The 20,213-nt window shown below is 30.0% G+C and overlaps 4 protein-coding genes across 8 annotated transcripts; 2 read left to right on the top strand and 2 right to left on the bottom strand.

The window, feature by feature from the left end:
- Positions 1-122: 122 nt before the first annotated feature.
- Positions 123-2,868, top strand: LOC149892383 (uncharacterized). Its single transcript, XM_090078837.1, has 2 exons — positions 123-2,209; positions 2,344-2,868. Exon 1 carries the CDS (start codon positions 205-207, stop codon positions 1,867-1,869), a length of 1,665 nt encoding a protein of 554 aa, XP_089934963.1. The 5' UTR covers positions 123-204; the 3' UTR covers positions 1,870-2,209; positions 2,344-2,868.
- Positions 1,834-14,234, bottom strand: LOC149892381 (uncharacterized). 4 transcript variants are annotated; one of them, XM_090078840.1, is made up of 5 exons: positions 7,803-8,014; positions 4,928-6,550; positions 4,496-4,730; positions 4,171-4,329; positions 1,834-3,880 (listed from the first exon to the last, which is right to left on the bottom strand). In XM_090078840.1, the coding sequence occupies exon 5, from the start codon at positions 3,395-3,397 to the stop codon at positions 1,901-1,903; it is 1,497 nt and encodes a 498-aa protein (XP_089934966.1). In that variant the 5' UTR covers positions 3,398-3,880; positions 4,171-4,329; positions 4,496-4,730; positions 4,928-6,550; positions 7,803-8,014; the 3' UTR covers positions 1,834-1,900. The 4 variants fall into 4 exon arrangements, with proteins under 4 accessions (XP_089934966.1, XP_089934965.1, XP_089934964.1 ...); XM_090078839.1 differs by having other exon boundaries at positions 4,500-4,730; XM_090078838.1 differs by having other exon boundaries at positions 4,524-4,730.
- LOC149892382 (zinc finger MYM-type protein 1-like) lies at positions 9,807-12,650 on the bottom strand. 2 transcript variants are annotated; one of them, XM_090079243.1, is made up of 2 exons: positions 10,436-12,650; positions 9,807-10,357 (listed from the first exon to the last, which is right to left on the bottom strand). In XM_090079243.1, the coding sequence occupies exon 1, from the start codon at positions 12,440-12,442 to the stop codon at positions 11,333-11,335; it is 1,110 nt and encodes a 369-aa protein (XP_089935369.1). In that variant the 5' UTR covers positions 12,443-12,650; the 3' UTR covers positions 9,807-10,357; positions 10,436-11,332. The 2 variants fall into 2 exon arrangements, with proteins under 2 accessions (XP_089935369.1, XP_089935370.1); XM_090079244.1 differs by having other exon boundaries at positions 9,807-11,007; positions 11,240-12,650.
- A 3,519-nt stretch (positions 14,235-17,753) lies between the features above and the next one.
- On the top strand, positions 17,754-18,776 carry LOC149892380 (uncharacterized). Its single transcript, XM_090079864.1, has 2 exons — positions 17,754-17,933; positions 18,022-18,776. The coding sequence occupies exons 1-2, from the start codon at positions 17,825-17,827 to the stop codon at positions 18,675-18,677; spliced, it is 765 nt and encodes a 254-aa protein (XP_089935990.1). The 5' UTR covers positions 17,754-17,824; the 3' UTR covers positions 18,678-18,776.
- Positions 18,777-20,213: the final 1,437 nt, after the last annotated feature.

Raw genomic sequence — 20,213 nt, 5'->3', positions numbered from 1 at the left:
TGGCCAATAAAACTTTTTTAGAGACTTCAAAACGTCGTTTAGCGAAAGAGCTCGTTCCGCAAGTGCGACTTCCGTAAGCGCTACTTTCGTATGTAGCAAAATAGTTTTATTTCGCAATGGACCGTTCCCTCTATAGAAAAAAACCGCGGTGCATTTTGGTCTTTGTATTCACCGAAAATAAACAAATTATCAAAACATATTATCATGTCAGCAATAAACAAAGTTAATAGCCATGAAACTAGTTTGGAAAATGATTCAAATAGTATTTCTCAACCAGTATTTCGAGAAATATCTAGTCAGTTTAATCAAATAGATGCTGAAGAAGTTGTACAAGAACAAATAAGCACTTGGTCAAGATGTCTTTCCTTACTACCTAATATAAGCCAAGAAAAAATACACAAATATTTAATTATAGACGATAGTTCGACTGATTTCGGAGCTAGAGGTGCTTCAAAGCATAAAATCTCTGGGTATCAGCTATTTAAGGAGAGCTTCGTTAAAAATTTAGTTGTAAAACCTAATGTCAAGATTGAAATAAATTCTTTTCTTGTTAGAGCTAATGTTTCAGCTTCAATGAAAAAAAATCAGTACCTTATTTATGTACATTTTTGTCAAAAAGAAGGAGATATTTTGTATGCTAAATGTAATTGTAAAGCTGGTATGGGAGGATGCTGCAAGCATGTTGCGGCAGTATTATTTCAGTTAAATGAATATAAGCAATTAAATTTAAACTCTGTACCATTCGATAAAACATGCACAGAAGTGTTACAACAATGGCATGTTCCTGCTGAAGGAAGAAATTCAGAACCAATTAAACTTTCTAAAGTTTCCTTTGAAAAGAGTGATTTAGAAAAGGATCTAAACAACTCACGAAAGCGTCCTTTTGTATCAGGAAATAGAAACTTTTGTGCAACCCCAATTTTTGCACATAATCCAAGTGATGAAAAAATTAAAAAACTGTCTGATAGTTTATATAATCTAGGAGAAGGAATAGCATTTGCAAATCTTTTAAAAGGAAACAATTATCATTCCACGTCCTACTATGAAACATCAATATCTGAATATCAGCTAAATGTAAAAGAACTCGATTTAAATTCTGATGTTATGTTTAATCTTGTTGATACCATAATTAATGGATTTGAAGTAGAATTCAGTGATTCATTTGAATTTGATGAAACTCAATTAAAGTTTATTACAAAATATTTAGTTCTATCAAAAGAGAAAATAAAGACTTTGGAAAGAGCTACTTTATCACAATCTACAAGTTTATGGCTTGAAGAAAGAAAAAAACGCTTGACATCTTCAAACTTTGGTTTTGTTATTAATAGACAAAAAAGTATATTTCCTGCCTCTATTTTGAATAGAATTTTGAAAAACAATAAAAAAAGCTCTTGCAACAAAGCTTGTAATTGGGGTAAAATAAATGAAAACACCGCAATAAAAAAGTATGAAAATATAAAAAACGTATCAGTAACGAGATGTGGATTTATCATAAACCCAAAATGGCCTTGGCTTGGTACAAGCCCTGATGGAATTGTATTTGTAAATGAAAAAATAAGGGCTGTTGAAATCAAATGTCCTTATTCAAAAAAAGATTTAACTATAGCTGAAGCTTGCCTAGATAAAACATTTTTTCTTTCTGTTGTTGATGGTAAAACAATGCTTAAACAAAATCATGTTTATTTTTATCAATGTCAAGGTGTTATGGCATTATTAGAGGTCACAGAACTAGATTTTATAGTTTATACTGAAAAAGATGTTTTTATCGAGAGTATTAAATTTCTTAAAGAGCAATGGGAAAAAACTACTTTACCAAAATTAACTAAATTTTACTTTGAGTTTATGCAAGAAAATATATTTGCAGTTTAGATTAATTGTTTTTATATTTTTTACAAACATTTTATTTATCTGAAACAAGTTGTGGCAAAAAGTTTGCTAAATAACAACAAATTATCCAAGTTTTATTAATTTCTGGTGCCGTAGACAATTTAAATGGTGTTTGTAAAATGTGATAATTTTTTATTCGCTGTATTGCTCTTTCTACATGAATACGAACAGCAGCAATTTTTCTAGTTTCATTCTCATCTTCTAGACTGAGTTGAGCTTTTCCATTTAGAAATGGTGGTATATTTAATGAAACGTTTTCCGGTAAATCATCAGCAATATCAAAACCTCTATCTGCCATTACACTGTCTCCTGGTTCAAGCAGGTTGTATATTCCACAATCTTTAGTAATTTGTTTGTCCGAAAAACGACCACAGTATAAATCAGAAACAAAAGTTATGGCTCCATTTGGTGCTATTCCAATTAATCCTTTTGCTGTATTTTTATGTTTATAATTAGAAAAAGTTGCAGATTGGCTTCGAAAAGATGTAGGCATTTCGATAAACAGTTCAGTGCAGTCTAAGATTACCCTTGTTGATTCATATTTTTCTTTAAAACATTTTGGCATTGTTTCTTTTACAGTTTGTTTTGTTGCCCAAATTGGTAGCATACGCATTTGAGAATGCAAAAAATCAGTCCATGTCACTATGATTCTACTAACATGACTTGAGGATATGTCAAAGCGCAGTGCCATGTCTTCAACCAAAAGGCCAAGTCGAAATCTTGTTAAAACTAAAAACAATTCAGACTCTGAACTCATTATGCGTTCTCTTCCCTTTTTATTGTAATTAAAGTCTGTTGTTTTTTCAATGTTTGTATTTGACCCCCAATATATAAGTTTGCTTGCAGCAGGTTCTAAATATTCTAGTAAAACTTTAAATAGATTGTATGATTCAAAGCCAGTATAAAATTTAAAGTGGGCTTGATTATGTTTAAATCTGTCAACTGTAAATTTTAATTGATTGATAGTGTGATTTTGGTTCATAATAATATTTTTCATTTCTTTCTTTTTAGTTTTTATAATGTTCAGTTTGTCCTTTAGGATAATAATTTCTTTTTTTAACTTTTCAGACTCGGTTTCTTCAAATGAAAAATTAACATAATTTTTTTCGTTTTCAATTTCGTCTATTTTTCTTTTATATCCAATAGAACTATTTACTGTGATTCTTGGTTTTTTTATGTTGTCTTTAACTTGTTTTGACAGTAAAGATGGACAGTTGTTCATATAAGTCTTTTTTCCTCCTATAAAGTGAACTGAACAAACCCGATGAGAAGTAGAAGGAACAAAGTTTTTCCTACTAATTAAAGATAGCCATTTTTTTCTCAAATTATTTTCCTTTGGGATGATGTAAAACGATAAGTTTTTGTTTTTGAGCGAATTATTGTTGCATAATGGAACACAACAAGTTATGCCACCGCGGTATTTTGTTGTTGTTGTTGACTCAACAGTAATATCTTCTTTAATAGAATGAGTTATTAGTTTATCACAAGATATTGTATCATTTGAAATCATTTTGAAAAGTCTTTTTAAATTAAATTACTTGACTGTATATTTTAAAAAGCATTAACACAGATTTGTTTATTTTCGGTGAATACAAAGACCAAAATGCATTGCGGTTTTTTTCTATAGAGGGAACGGTCCATTCAACTTGCGAAAGGCGACATTTCGTAAGTAGCATTTGCGAAATGAACATCGGCGGGTTTTTTTGTTTCGTTAAATTCGGTACGAAAAAAAAAATTCCTGATTCTCAATACCCTTCCGAAAGAATTTTATTTTTCCGGAATTGTACAAAATATTCCGGTTAACAACTCTATCATAAAGTGCTTTTATTATCTGATCTTGGGTGGTTACTTTCCTTTTCTAGTTGTAAACGTTTTTCGGCTGTAGGTCGATTTTTCCTCCCCCCATCTCTGTCAATAGCCGTGGCCAGAAAACTGCCAATTCTTTCTTTGATAACTTTGTCACTTGCATTAACAAATTGCCTTTTTACAGAATCTGTAAATAAGCTTTAAGTTAATAACGGAATTGTAAATACGAATAGAATTAAATTACAAGTTTAAATTACGGTCAACTAAACTACCAACCTACTAAATACAACCAATTCTACTAAAGGCTCAGTTAATATCAACACCATACTGTTATGTATGTAGATACATTCACATATAAATCTCTATTTGCTTTTGTTCAACATAAGTATGAACATGGTAAATGAAGAATTTTTAACCAAAATACTTAATTATAAGCAAGCAAGTTGTTATACAGACAATTGTAAAACTGTGTCTTACCTATCACCACATAGCAGGACTTAAGACTGAAAAAGATTTCTTCTGCTTGCTCCCATACATTGAATAAAGAAGACACACTTCTTTGGCCATTATCTTTTTCATAATTGCAGTTGTCATTTCTTTTTAATCTTCACCTCCAACTGTTGCATGGAAGTTCATCTAAAATAATAATAAAGATGTAGTTGAACACACATAAAATAATTGAAAACTATTTATAAGTTAAACTTTATATTTACAAAAGTATTTAAAATCAAACTCATTTATCACATACTTTAAAGTAAAAAAAAATGCTAATACCACATATAGCATGTTTCTAAAAACCTACTAACTGATTGCAGTTCACTGATACATACCAAAGATTGAAAGGTGTCTTTGTTCTTTAAATGTTCTTCCAGGATTAGAAGATCATTTTCTTTTTTGATGGGCAAATAAGTTTCCACTAGGAATGCCATCTGCTGCAGGAAACACCAAACCTTTTTTTATATTAATTAGGCGGTTGTTTAATTTCTTTAAATCATACTGGATACTGACAGGCAGATCTAAACTCTTTTTCTCAAATGCTATAATAAAAATTATAACACTAACTTTGACTATACAGTAAACAAAAATCAATCAGTTTGATCTATATCAAACAACATGGCATAAACTTCAGTGTTTAACAAAACTAAGAAGTATCATGTTTAGAAAACGGTGTTAGTATCATAAACTAAATTCAATGAATATCTAAACAAATAACACATAAACATAATTTTTTTACCAGCAAATTGCAAGCCTAAAGCAGCATAACAGTTGCCAAGCTCTGGCTAGGAGAGGGTGAAGGTGAATAAAAACCATCATGAGAAGAGGGTGCAACAGATTGAATTGGAGATGACACACTTGTATTTTGAGATTTTTTTATAATTGAAGTTGTACTTGCAGGTTGTATTAGTTTTTGGAAATTAGCTTCAACAGGCTTCTTAAATTTGGGTGACAACGATGGACAGCTATCCTCCTCAGTACTACTGTCACTCTTAGCACAATATGCAAGCTTCTTAGCAAGGGGCATATTATGTTCTTTACCACCATCTATAGCTGTTTCAATGCTTGATGTAAATTCTAACATTTCCAACTGTTCCAAAGCAGCTTCGTAGCTATCCACAGAAACAAAAAACTAAAGGAACACAGTAATTGTCAATGAACTGTTACTAAATATTAGCCTGTAGTGGACTATATTAGCTCAGATCATTATCACGTCCATACACACTGTCTATATGTGCAATAAGCTAAACAGTTAGATCTGTCCTCTTTTTTGCATTTAAATCAGGAAACACGGTTCCCCTTTGAATGCATCACGGTTCCCCTTTGAATGCACCTAGTTCCCCTTTGAATGCATCACTCGCAACCATAATACCCATTGTGTCCTTTTATAAACTTGACAAATACACGTGGAGGTGCATCACACACAAAAACTTTAACATGAATGGTAAAGTAGTTTTCACCTACAAATAAACCTTCCTCCTTCAAAAACTTGAATTCTGTGACAAAATTAGTTAGATAGATAGATGAACTTTTAGGTTTGTTATTGCCACAAAAAATGTAAACTACAAATGGCTTATAACTATTTTCACCAATTTTAACACTGCAAAGCATCAACCAAAACTGTTTCCCTGAGCTCTTATACAAAGGTGCTAAATAATGAAAATGAATTTGCAGCTACCAACACAATTAAAGGCCAGTAAACTTGTTAGCTGATGTTGTAAACCAAAATAAACAAACTCTGCATTTTGCCTAAACATGTCTTTCATGATAATTATGACTTTTAGTTTTTAATAAGGTCCCAGCATCTTTTGGTAAATCTGGATTTTGTTTTGATAGGATCTTCAGCAACTCTGATAAAGCACTATATGTAACACTGTGTTTGACTGACCAGCGTACAAGCAGTTCTTTTAAAGTAGCTTCTTCATCACTGTTCTCTTCGTTATCACTGGAACAAGAGGGATAGTAGCCATGCTCATCATTAGATACATCATAGTCATCATCAGAATTGTTAGTTGAACTCAACAAGGGTTGGTTTTCCTTAAAAATATGATATCTCAGCACCATCTAACTCAACGAAAGGGGAATTGGTAACATCTTCATGTTGTTTAGTATTCAAGTTTTGATGCAGCAAATTATATTTATGAAACTACTGAATAGAACATATTTGTAAACATGTACTGCATAATAGTTCAGTTTCATTGATAATAGGAAAACTACTATCAGTAGCATCAATTGCTGTTTGAAGGTCATAGTAATTCTCAGTATTGCTATTTATGTGAATTTCATCTAAATTGTGATTAACTACTCTTTTAACATAATGTGACTTAGCAGAACGAGTTGAAACCATTTATCTCTTCATTCCCTATAAAATTGCATTTAACAATACCATATTTTTAGTTAATATCAATCATTATATTTTTACAAAATATCAGAAAACTTAACGAAAAAATTTTTATAATTTTGATTTTTTATAACTTTCAAAATTTTAACTCCCAAAAAAAAGTTTTATGTGATTGATAAAAAAAAAGTAAAGAATTTATTATTATATTTCTTTATTTTGAAACAAAGAACAAATAAAAATAATCAGCTCTACCCAATTTTATTAACATTTAGAAAAAGTATGCGATACATTTCACTAGAGTTATACCTTAAAAGATCTCTTTTATTTCAACAATTGCTATTTACTATAAATTTATTATATACTTAACTAATTATATGAAAAATTACAGTTAAGCTATGGTATATTCAATTTATCAATTGTATATGTAATAATTATCTGAATACAATAAAATTTTAGATAAACATAAATTTTTTATATAAAAATAAATAAATATATATATATATATATATATATATATATATATATATATATATATATATATATATATATATATATAAAACTTTATATATCTATATCTATATATAGGCCCGGCTCGTGGTTTTTTTTGTGTGTGTGCAAAAAAAATTTGGCGTCTTTGAGTTTTTTTCAATAAGGTACTAAAAAGCCATATTATAAGCAAAACCCAGCCACTATTTTCTATGGTTTTATATTATTATTGTTTAAAAGTAAAGCAAACCCATTATAAATTTTTTTAATGTTTTATAATTTCTAACTGTCAAATTATTTTAAAATAGGTTCATAGTTTATAAACTATAATATTTTGATTATAATTTTAAGGCAAATTAAATTCATTTATGACAAAAAAATTAAACAACAAGAGTTGTGATTAAAACTTATTTCTTTATTAATCAAAAAACAATTTAACAAAAATTAAATAATCCAAGTAATAACAGTAGAAAAATGAAAATAAAATTAATTAGAAAAACATGACAAAAAAATGTTTAAATAAAACATAAAAAATATTGCATAAAATATTAAACTTTACTTCTAAGGGATTCGCCTGGCTTTGATTTTAGCAAAATCTTTACGCAACAGATCTAGGTTAATAGATTTGGCAATGGTTCTATGGAGATTATTGCCAAAACATTCAATTTTTCTTGCCCCATAGTTGATCGCAGGTAACTAAGAACCTGCGATCAACTATGGGGCAAGAAAAATTGAATTTTATGAAATTTTTTTTAAGAAATTTTAAAACTTTTAAAAGTTCTTTCACCTTTAGCAACAGAAACGGGCAAAGTTAATAGCACTCTTAATGCAATCAGTGCATCTGGAAAGAGTTCTTCAACGTTGTTATTACAAATCACTGATCTCAAAATATAACTGGATAGCGTATTCAATTGCCTTTTTCAAAAAAAAAATTGAAGCCATAATTGGCCTCCCAAGATGGCGGCGATCGGAGCTCCAAGCGGTGATCGATGTACATTTTATAAGGCTTTTTACAGAAATATTAAAGAAAATAAATAGAGTTTTGAAAGAAAAACTTGACTATGAAACAAAGTTTTAATGACTTTAAAGAAATGAAATGATTTCTAAAAAATCAGACAATTAATTAAAAATCAGTAATTATTTTGATACTAAGGTACAAAATATTCGATACTTTACGATTAAATATTTACTTTACGATTAAATAATATTTATGCGTAATCTATGTACCTTTTAGTTCTTAGTTACCCAATGCAGTGTCCTAGAAGGTTAATAACATGACTGTATGGTAAGCGGCAGTGGTGTCTACTTACAATTTTGACAAATTTTATATTTTCAATTTTTGTAGCAAGATACCAGATATGTACATGCTGCATGAACTATTAGCTGAGTGCTGTGAGTACACACAACTCAGGGGTTCCTTCTAGGATTATTTAATACATACATGTAATTAATAGATATAGTATTTAATAAAAATATTAAGTACAAAATATTATTTTTTAATATGTTATTTTACTTATATATTATTCTTTGTAATATTTTAGCTCTCAATAATTGAGTCAATTGTTTTTAACTTGTTATTCAAAACAAATCATTAAGGGAATGTTTTGATAACATATATTTTGTATGTTATCAAACATTATCAACATTATGTATCTTATCAAAAAATTTATGATACGTAAATTTACAATAAACTATCTGCATTAAATGTTGGAATGGATTAGTACTTTCTTATCATTCCGAACAAACCAGTTTTTTAAAATTCAAAGACAGAGGATGTTTAATTAAACCAACTAAAAGTGTTACTATCATATGCGAAGAAACTGAAAGATGTTTCCAAAGGTTGCTTGCCTCAATAAATGGCAACCTTCCAAATGAAATAGGAATTCAAAATGCCATTTCTGGTGCTGTTTTGAGATCAGTTGATTACTCAAAAATATTTAATGAACAAACATCTCATATGTTTGACTCAGCTATAACTGATAACCATTTATTTGCACTGATTAAACTTATTTCAGAAAACTATGCAAATATATATCTTTATCAACTGGGTAAAAAACAAACTGCCAAAATAACTGGAAAAAAGCTTAGAAAGCAATTAACAAAACTTATCCTATTCAAAAACCAATCAAAAATATTTTTGATATATATATATATATATATATATATATATATATATATATATATATATATATATATATATATATATATATATATATATAATAACTCTAGAAGGAACCTCTGAGTTGTGTGTAATCACAGCGCTCAGCTAATAGTTCATGCAGCATTTATAATTTTTTAGTGCCTATCTGATGAACTAATGCCTAAAAAACATTTTATCTTAAAAATAAAATCAGCTGCCTACCATGCTGTTGTGTTATTAACCTTCTAGCACACAGCATTGGGTAGTTAAGAACTAAAAGGTACATAAAATATATAACGAATGCTAACTATTTGAAACTTGAGATTTCTGCACAAGCAAACAAATACTTTTTCTTTACTTTTATTAAACAAACTAAATTTAAGCAAATTAAAATTAAAATTTGTACTTAGTTTTACTGAGAATTTTTATTTTATTATATCTATTCTAAAAAACGAAAAACAGAGAGTTAATATAGAGCAACTTATTGTAAGAATATGTTTTGTTAAATAAAAAAATATTTATATTTGAAATTTATATAAATATGTAATATTCCGTTATTTTTATGAATAAATCTTATGTTAAACAAAAAAACTAGATTTTTATTAGAAAATTATATATTTATCAATATTTGAGCTTAAGATATAAAACTTGATTATCATCAGTTTCTTAATTTTCATATCACCATTTCTTAATTCCGCCGCCATCTTGGGAGGCCAAAACTGGCTTCAAAAAATTTTTTCGTATACGCTATCCAGTTATATTTTGAGATCAGTGTTACAAATCCATTTCAAAATGTTTTCTGGGTTAGTATCATCTTCAAATTTTCGAGACAACAACTTCAGCTCAATTTGTAATTCGTTTGCGTCAAGATCTTTGCTTTCTTTATAAGTTAATGTTGTTTCTAATAATTTACATTTATCTATGAGTTAATTGTTCTCCATTTCATCACATTTTTTATTATCATACAAAAGTTCAAAAAATTTCCTTTTGAATTTCATTTTAGGATTAATAGACTCGGGTGCTTCAGGCTCCTCTCCAAAAAAAAAAGCGTTCTTTTTCGAATCCGATTTTCTACCTCAGGCCTAAAATCGTTAGTTAAATCCGCATCTACAGTACTGGTCGTAAGTTTAGAGCCACCCCATTTTTTTTAGTTTTTTGCAGATTATAAAGCCATAACCCCAGTGCAGCAAAATAATGTATTACTGAAACATGCAAAATATATTGTTATAACATTTTAGTACCAAAATGAGTAATAAAATATTAATAATGAATAGGTCCACCTTTTTTTAAATTACTTCAGCCAACCGGGCTGGCATAGTGTCAACAAGCTTCTTGCAATCAACAGCAGTAATGCTAGTCCAAGCGGCAGAAATAAAGTCCCAAAGTTCATGTTTATTACTAGCACGTTTGCATGCACAGCAGCGATCAATTTCATCCCACAAATTTTCTATGGGGTTCAAATCCGGTGACTGCTTTACAGTTCCCTGCAAACATTCCGGTTTATATGATTCATTTTGACGACGCCAAACGGAAATACGTCGAGAATCATTACCAGCTAAATTAAATTTGAACTCATCAGACCACAACACCGTTTGCCAATCAGTAACACTAAAATGCAAATATTCGTGTGCAAATTTAAGACGCTTCTGCTGATTAATTTTGGAGATAAAAGGCTTTTTAATAGCAACACGACCATTCAAACCTTGTTTATTCAAACGACGACGAACAGATTTTGGAGATATTAAAGGTCCACCAACATCATGCCACTGTCAAGACAAAATTTTGGAAGAAAGGCGACGATTTGTTAGGGCTTTTAGCTTTGCCTATTTCAGAAAATATTTTCACTTAAACTCTAAAATAAAAACGAAAATAACATTAAATACATTATCTAACTAGTGTACACATTCCAAAAAGTAGCATAAATAACAACTGAATTAACCAAAACATTGATACCAATACATCATAAAGTTACCAAAATATGTTAAAATGTTCAAAAATTGGCTATAATATTAAAGAACTCATGAAAAGCAATATTTATATTTGGTTTAATACACAATTATTCATGAATATCAATAGATTCGTACCTTGTCAAATTACTATACGTATTGTTATGCTTATAATGTTAACCTCGCCATACTTATGCCGCAAAATGATGAAAAAAACAGGTGGCTCTAAACTTATGACCAGTACTGTATAGCGTATACTTTAGCTTCTGAAATATATTTAGCGAAAGAAACTTTGGAATTACGAGAAATCAAAAATTCAGTTGTTTTTTTTAACACACTACCTGCTGATCTCACATCCTTGCTCTGTGATTGTAATAATTTGCTCGTACAATTTATTTCTGATAGAATATCTTGCCAGATTATTAGACCACAAATAAATTCAAAACTGTCTAATTTTGATGCGATTGATTCAGCTGTTATGCGTGTAAGTGCATCTTTTTCCAATTGAACGACTTCTTTTAACGCTGAATAAATGCCTTTCAATCCGCTTTTCAAAGCACTAACGGCATTAACATGGCTTTCCCATCGTGTATCATTTAATGATTTCACTGTCAATTTACAACACATGGATATGAAAATATGCCAACGCTTTGGCGATCTTGAGAAAAAATTGTAAATTGTTTGGATGGTTGAAAAAAGATTAATAATTTCAATAACTCCTTTTACTGCATCAACAACGACTAAATTTAAGGAGTGGCAGACACATGCAATGAAGACAGCCCTTGGATTTATATTTGTAATATGAGCCTGAACACCGTTTATTTTTCCACGAATATTGGCTCCATTATCGTAGCCTTGACCACGAAGATTCATAATTGATAAGCCATTTTGTGTCAAAAAAGTTAATATTTCTTCGGTCATCTTCGCTCCAGTTGAATCCAAAATGTTAATAAATTCCAAAAAACTTTCTTTAACTTCCACAATACCATTATTACCTTCGGTTGATTTTGTTATGTGGACGTAACGCAGAACAATTGACATTTGTACTTTATGGCTGGCATCAGGTGTACAGTCTACAATAACGGAAAAATACATTGCATTTTTTACCATTTCCAAAATATTATCCTTTGTAGCTTTAGCGATCAATAAAATAATTTCTTGCTGGATATTTTTTCCCAAGTAATGAGGCTTTTTTGGATTTTCTACTGCTCGTTTAACATATTTCTCTAACACCGGATCACACTTTGAAAACAACTCAACAATTTTAAAAAATTTACCATTTTTTTCGGTGAATATTCTGTCTGAAGATCCTCTAAATGCAATATTTTCTGAGGCCATCATTAAAATAATTGAGATTATTCGCTTGAGCACTTCATCCCAATGTTCTACTTCACTCAAGTATAATTTATTAGCTAGACAATCAACGGCTTGACCACAAGAAAGCCGTTTTTTAAGCTCAATCCACTTTCCATAGCAGTGAAAATGCTCAGTACTTTACTCATGTCTTTTTAAAATTATTGTTATGTGGCCCCAATCGTTTGTTCCTCCTTTTGACAAATTCATCGCTACTAAATATTTTAACAACAAAAACAAAATACCCGATCTACTTTGGATGAATATACAAGCCAGGTTCTTTTAAATAATTCACCATTTGCTGTTTTTCGATGAAAATGTATTTTGTTAAATGATCGACCCAAACTGTCTTTTGGGTACTGGTTAATATTAGCTTGTATTGGACCTTTGGAAACTATATTTTGAATTTGGAAATTCTGCCAATTTTCTGGCCAATCCGTTATATTACAAAAATCATTACAGCTAGATATATTCTCATCACTTTTTTCTACCTCATTATTTAAACATTCATCTTGATTAGCTGTACTAGTGCTAGCATTTAATTCAACATTAACGTTAGTTTTGTCAGTTTCAGATACAGACTTCTCAGTTATAATATATTCATCATACTCACGCTCATGTGTATCAATTTCTTCAACTATCTTATCAGAAATGTCTTCATTTTGCCTAACTTGCAGAAAGCTGTTCAACGTTTTTTGATTTTTAAATTGCTCTTTCAGCCTGTTTTCCCTATTTTGATTGTTTTGCCAACCAGACAATTTCCGTTTCCGATCCATGTGACTGCAAATAATTTTTAATATTTAATTTCTCAGTATTATAATTCAAATTCACTTACAGTGAGTTTATGATTCAAATTCACTTACTTATAAAATTTAAATTCCTTTTCAAAGTGTGAAAATGAAAATTAACTGACAACATTTTTATGTGGCACTGAAAATACAATACTTATCTAAATTTTGAAAAAATAGAAATTAAGATTCCTTTGGTAATAAAAATTCATTTGGAGGCACTTTTTCATTTATAAAAAAAGGAAAAAATTACTTTACAAAAATTAAAAACTAAAAAAATATAATTTCATATTGAATAAAATTTATATTTCATATAATCTTGTAGGCGCCTTTGAATTATCGGCGCCTGCGGCGCCTGTGTGCATTGCACACTTCGAACACGCTTCGAGCCGGGCCTGTCTATATATATAGGGTGTCTATTTGTAACATTTATAAGAAATTGATGAACATCTTCTGGACATGCATTAAGTAATTGTACTCAGTTACTTATATTATATTTAATTGTTAAACTGCATACACGATAGCTTAATTACAGTTTTAAAAGTTAAAACTTTTTTTTATAATTTTGTATACACTATATCTAGATTTATTTTTATCTTCTGTTTTTAGAAGAACGTTTAAAAAATTGAGTAAATGATCATCAAATGGGTAACAGATAGATTATAGATGATAATTACTTTATTAGTAAATATCTATTAATGAAAGACTTTTTTTTTCTACATCAACAATAACTTTTGAGAAAATTCGTGTAAAAAAACTTACTGTTTAAATCTATTATACTTTGAAATACCAATATTTCTAACATTTCTTTGCGTGTTTCATTAAAGGTTAAACCCACTTCTTCTCTTGATACACTTTTTTTCAAATAGGTCAAATCCACTCTTCTCGTGGTACAGTCCTGTTTAAATTGGGTAGCTAAGAATTCTGTTCTTTCACTTCTTTGCATAACTTAAGTTTTAATTTAAAAACAGGGCTTTTATAGAAAAAAAACTTAATGATGTCTGCTAACGTAAGGTCATTTTAAAAAGGTGTTGATTTTTCTTACTTCTAATGAAACAATAACGTGAATAAATAATATTTAAGCAACTATTAGGAATTTCTAGTAGCACAAATTGTCAAATTTTAGTACTAAAAAATAGACAAAATGGCCTCATAAAATTTCTGATAAAGTTACGCATGCGTACAAACATGTAAAAATGACAATATTGGCCAATATTGGAATGCCAATATTGGCGCGATATTGAGGTATCTTGGACAATATTGGCACAGCACTGTGAAATAATATTGCGCCAATATTGTTAGCCAATATTGTTGGAATATTGTAAATCAATATTGCCCCAATATTGGAATACCAATATTGGCGCGATATTGAAATGCCAATATTGGCGCGATATTGGTTCTCTTGACCAATATTGGCCAAGATAACCAATATCGCGCCAATATAGCGCCAATATTGTTTGCTACTCGGGTTAGTTTCGGTAATGGTTGTGAAAAAAATGTTCAGTGTGAAAGAACTCTATACCTCAATTGATATAGAATTTCGAAGCCTGGATCCAGATCGAAAAAGCACGATATTGTGTTGTTGCACACGAACAGCTGTATTTGGTTCGTTTTTACTCTAACATCTGCTATTTTTTCCGTTGAAAAATCATTTTTTTCTTGTTAGGCACCCACTTCCTCTTCTTCTTCTCGTTACTATCAATTAATTCATTTGGTTCGACGACCACGTCGTTCTCGATTTCCGATGCATCGTCCATTACAGGTGTATAATCTCCATCATCTTCGTCACTACTAAATGGATCAATCTTTTGGTTTTGATAAGCACTTCTATTTATCTGAACTAATATAAGCAATGAGTGAGAAGTGAGAATATATTTTTACATAACCTCCAACTACTCGAGTGGCACCTGCCAGTGAAATTATAGTTCAAGTACAAAATAGACGTGAGCGTATTTTACATAAAACTATATTTACTCTCCTGTCTTCACTTCTTATGTTACATTTGTTATTGTATATATCATAAAATGCAACTCGTTAAAGTTTGTGGTTTAACACAGTGAGAATAATACATGGATGAAGAAACAATGAAAAAATTAAGCAATTTCATATAAACTGATGGATTCCATATAAACAGATCTCAATACGCTCCAATACAAAATGAATAGGGGTTCAGGCAGACATCATGTGTCCGGGACATAGGTTCAAAATAATTTGTCTGACGGAGGGTTAAATAAAAACGAAGCTATCATCTTTAATTAAAACCGAATTGAGGCCACTGCATTGTTCATTAAAAACTGCTAATATCTAATACAGTTTATCATTTCGTCACCAATTTATTCTAAAACTGAAAAAATGCGTACTGTAAATGCGTTGCCAACAATCACAAATAGAGCTTTAGCAACAATCTGTTGGTTTCAGTCAGCCTAGGTTCTTAGAAATCAAAACCGATATCTTTTTAATTCAAATGTCCCAATATTTTTGAAATATGAAATTAAAATTATTTTATCATATAAAACGTCTTTGTCTTACACTTGCGTTGCATTTAAAAATTAAGACAAAGATTTTTTTTATCAGCAAATGAAGATCGTATTTTTTTTTTTTTAATGTGCTGGCAAACCATTTATGTCACTATTTAAACGTGACATAAATGGTTTGCCAGCACATCAAAGTTAAAGGTTTTTTTTCTTCTGATATCCAAAGCAGACTTCTCTTGTAAACGATTGTAAAATTTTTTCAAAGCATTTCAAACACCATATCATTAAAAACTTTATTTCAGTCGAAGTTCAAGTTTAGTATCCATCGAGTTAATATCATCGTGTAAATCAGGGCTAAAATCGTAACTAAGCGGTGAAGTTTTTCAAAAGTTTCAAAACTTGAAAAAAGTCAATATATCACCGATAAACAAAATAAAAGTATAAGATTTATTCTAGTTTCAAAAAAATCTGTAAAAACCTGTTTGAGCAGCAACATGCTGCATAAACGAAAATCAAAAGTAACACGTACGTGTAACTCTTTGGTACCAAAGTTATACTGATGCTATCAGTCTAAATATACCAGCTTTAAAAGATTGTAAACGAAGAGAGGAAACAAGGAAAAAGAAAACGAGCAAAAAAATCGAACGAAGAAAAGGAAAAAGAATTAAGATCGTAAAAACCAGCTTAAATTTTTTTTTTTTTTTTTTTTTTTTACTTTTACCTGTTAAGGTAACGGTTATTACTTACCTAAAAATCGTTATTTTGAAATCAACTATGAAATTTAGAACAGTGCGAGATTTTATGTATAGCGCCAACCCTACTTATTTTTAACTATATTTTTTTGGCCTACTATTTGTGTTTACTGTCTATGAATTCGTTTAATATTGTTTTTGACTATACTAACAAACTAAGTTAAAGGACGCATTTCTCTTTTGGTTGTCTCTGTGATTTTAAGGAATTGCGCTAATTACGTCACTACTCAATGACATCATTTTGTTTGTTTTTATCAGCAACTGTTAGTAGGTCACACCAGTAATTCGTGGCTCTTTGTAGTTCACACCAATAATAGCTGAACACGTCAAGTCTGATAAAAAGTTACTTAGAATCACGACGTTAATAATAAAAAAAAATATGTAAATACAAATATTGTTGTAAATATATTATATAAAGTTTAGTTGAAAATTTAAATCAGATAATTGATACAATTTTAACTTTATTGTTAATTAGCTATTTGTAGTGTGATCTCACGAACACAGTAGACACTTTACAAAATTACAAAATTACAAAATTACAAAGTTATAAATTTATAATCAGCTACATAATAGCCATAAAAGTAAAAGTTATTGTTTTTTTAAATTTACACCATATATGGATTTTGATAATAAATAGTGGTTCAGTAGATGAAATATATAAACCTAAAATAAAATAAATAGTTTAGTGTCATGAATTAACAGAAAGTGTGATTGAAATTGATTTAAGATCAGAAATATTGGGTCCCATCAAAACAGCAGACACCCTTAATTTTAGTCTAAAGCCACCCTTGATATCACTAAAAATCAGCCTAAAATTAAAAACACTTATAGATCAACTACTATAACAAAATAATCTGTCTGATGAAAATGTTTGTTTCCCAGATTTCTTTCGTCATTTTAGCGTCAGTTTTCTTGAAAAACAAGGATAAAATAACATCATGACGATCTTTTTATTTAAACAGTTTGTTACGTTAATTTATTTAAATTGAACTTGTTTTAAGTACGTGTAAATAGCAAAATGTAAAACGAGATTAAAGTGCGAAAATAACACCTATATTTCATCGTCAGTGTAAACAGGGTCTAACATTAGCTATAAAATCTGCAAAATCTACAGTTTTTGTAGCTAATGTCAGATGCGGGTATGTGTTATTTTATGTTTTTTTTTTTTTTTTTTAAAAAAAAAAAAAAAATTTAACAAAATAACACATTTTAAAAAAATATATATATATATGTTTTGAAGTGACTGTGCTATTTTGTTGTTTAATTTTTTATTATTTATTGTTGGTTATATTATATTTATTAACAAGAGTTTTATTGATCCAGATATAAAATAGTAGAATAAAGAGAAACTCGAAAATGAACTCCGCCATCTTTGTACTTGTGGTATTTCTACAAATTTCTCAAGTTTCGTCTGTGCCCCCGTTTTCAATTATGTCAATGTTTCGTCCCGATGTTGCAGGCATTGGTAAGCGAGTTAACAAAGTTGGTTTTTCAAACAACTAGTTTCCTCAAAATTGTTGAAGCAAAATACAATTCTTTATTTTTTCGTTTAGTATTGGATGCATTTTTCGATTCACTATATAATCATATGTTTCCGAAATCAGTTATTTTTAATTACGTTGGTCACACCATGAAAGTGATGATCAGGAGTAATGATGATTCAAATTGGATAGCAGTTCCCTACGGCAGTAAAATAGAGCTTCAAGGGAAAAGAGACTTTTTCAGCCAAAAACTGGAGAATGAATATCGTGTACGCGTGGTTTTAGAGATCTCAAGAGGTTCTACCCAACCTTCATCAGTTGATTGGTTAGAGTTTCCTGCCATGTATAATAACTTTTTCGCGGCTTTTAAATTTCTAATAAATAATAAAGGTGCATTTCAGTTGGGAGATAATGGACTAAAAGGAATGTACAAAATTGCTGATTGGAATGCTGACAATGATGTACCAAAAACTAACCCGGCTCTAATTAAATGGAATGGGAATTGGGCATTCTCTTGTGATTTTTATGGAAATGATTTCCTTAAATTTGAAAATTTTCCTGGTGAACAATGTGGTGGAAAATGTGCTAATACACAAGGTTGCACTCACTTTACACATAATCCGTACGAAAAAGGTGGCACGTGCTTTTTGAAAAAACGACTTTACATTTCAAAAGCATTTGCTCAGTATTTCCCAAAGCAATATGTCACCTGCGGCATGATTCGATGAAAGAAACGTCACTAAACATTTTATCAACAAGAATCAATTTTTGTATTGTTTTAATTTTTAAAAATTGACTCTTCTAAATATATGATAAACAACCTCAAATCTGCTAATTATTTATGATTGGCTATAATTAATGATTTTTTTTTTTTTTTTTTTTTTGGGGGGGGGGGAGTAGGAGGAAGGGAATAAATAAATTAGATTATACTGCAACAATAACATTGAAATCTAGCAGATCCCATCGTTTTATGCTTAAACCTCTGCTGACTTTAACATTAGTAGTAGAGATCTTTTTTTATTTGTCATAATTCTTAACGCGAGAGGCGCAGAGCGACGACTCACTGATATTAATTTGTTGACATGAGACCAATAAGCGTTGAATCGAGAGTGGTTGGCGCGGGGATGAAAGTTGATATTGGCATACAGAAAGCAGGTGTGTGGGGCTAGCAGCACTCGGTGGGTGAGCTGCGATTGCCGAAAGCCAATTGCAAGCTTACACGTGATGCATTGAATTACTGGCTTTGACAATTGAAGACTCCACGGGAAGAAACGGCAGGGTCACATTTTGAAAGTTTCGACTTTTTACACTTTCTAGCTTTACTAACCATAATAGCATATTTTGTATTTGAATTCAAATCAAATAAATGATTTGATGCATATTTAAAGTTTTTCTAAATTTTCCTAAAACTTCGAAATTTATAAAGGTTTAAAAGTTTAATAATGATTTATCTCAAAATGAAAAAAAGTGACCATGCCGTTTCTTCCCGTGGAGTCTTCAATTAGTTGTTAACGAAATTTTGTCAGAGTCGAATAATATTAAAGAATTTTCTTTATTTGTGGCAAATTAAAAGGGGAAGCTTTTTATTTTTAGATTAGTTAGGTTCTACAGTATCGGACAAAACATGGTGGACAAACTCAAATTTAGAACAAAAGTTGATCAAAAACTAAAAAAAACTAGTAAAACAATTGAACATATTATTTTTTATGTAGTTTATTATGTTGTTAACAAAACTTAAAAGTTTTGAATCATACTAAAAATCACTAAAAAAGTTTTAAAACACATTTTCCCTAACAAACTACATTTTTCTTTGGACAAAACAAGGTGGACATTCAAAAAATTGACTGAAAATTCAAAAAAATTCAAAAATTAACTTATTATTTTTCAAAAAACTTCAAAAGTTAACTTAATATTTGGTAGGACCTCCTTTACTTTTAATTACTTCTTTCATTCTTCGGGGCATAGACGCAATTAATGAGTCAACAATTCTCATATCAATCTCTCACCAGGCCTTCTCGATTTGTTCAAATAATTCCTCACTGGTCTTCACATTTGCACGCTCAATCTTATTGTCAATTATTTCCCACAAATTTTCTATGGGATTCAAGTCAGGGCTTTGTGCAGGCCACTCCATTATGGTGATATTCTTGTCCTTGAACCATTGTTTTACAATTTTTGACGTATGTTTGGGATCATTATCCTGTTGAAAAATCCATTTTAGGGGCATCTCCCTTTCAGCATGTGGTAACATAACATCTTCCATT

The sequence above is a fragment of the Hydra viridissima genome, unplaced genomic scaffold, assembly GCF_058129835.1.
Source record: "Hydra viridissima isolate aposymbiotic clone 2 unplaced genomic scaffold, HvirCarnegie_v1 scaffold_2, whole genome shotgun sequence".
Lineage (NCBI taxonomy): Eukaryota > Metazoa > Cnidaria > Hydrozoa > Anthoathecata > Hydridae > Hydra > Hydra viridissima.
The sequence above is the reverse complement of the archived record's forward strand: the minus strand, read 5'-3'. Positions and strand labels throughout refer to the sequence as shown.

Excerpts from the sequence above, each read along its gene's own strand:
- LOC149892381 (XM_090078841.1), bottom strand. The coding sequence starts at position 3,397 with ATGATTTCAAATGATACAATATCTTGTGATAAACTAATAACTCATTCT.
- LOC149892382 (XM_090079243.1), bottom strand. The coding sequence starts at position 12,442 with ATGATGGCCTCAGAAAATATTGCATTTAGAGGATCTTCAGACAGAATA.
- LOC149892383 (XM_090078837.1), top strand. The coding sequence starts at position 205 with ATGTCAGCAATAAACAAAGTTAATAGCCATGAAACTAGTTTGGAAAAT.
- LOC149892380 (XM_090079864.1), top strand. The coding sequence starts at position 17,825 with ATGAACTCCGCCATCTTTGTACTTGTGGTATTTCTACAAATTTCTCAA. Across the intron at positions 17,934-18,021 it reads TCCCGATGTTGCAGGCATTG|TATTGGATGCATTTTTCGAT; the intron begins GTAAGCGAGTTA and ends TTTTTCGTTTAG.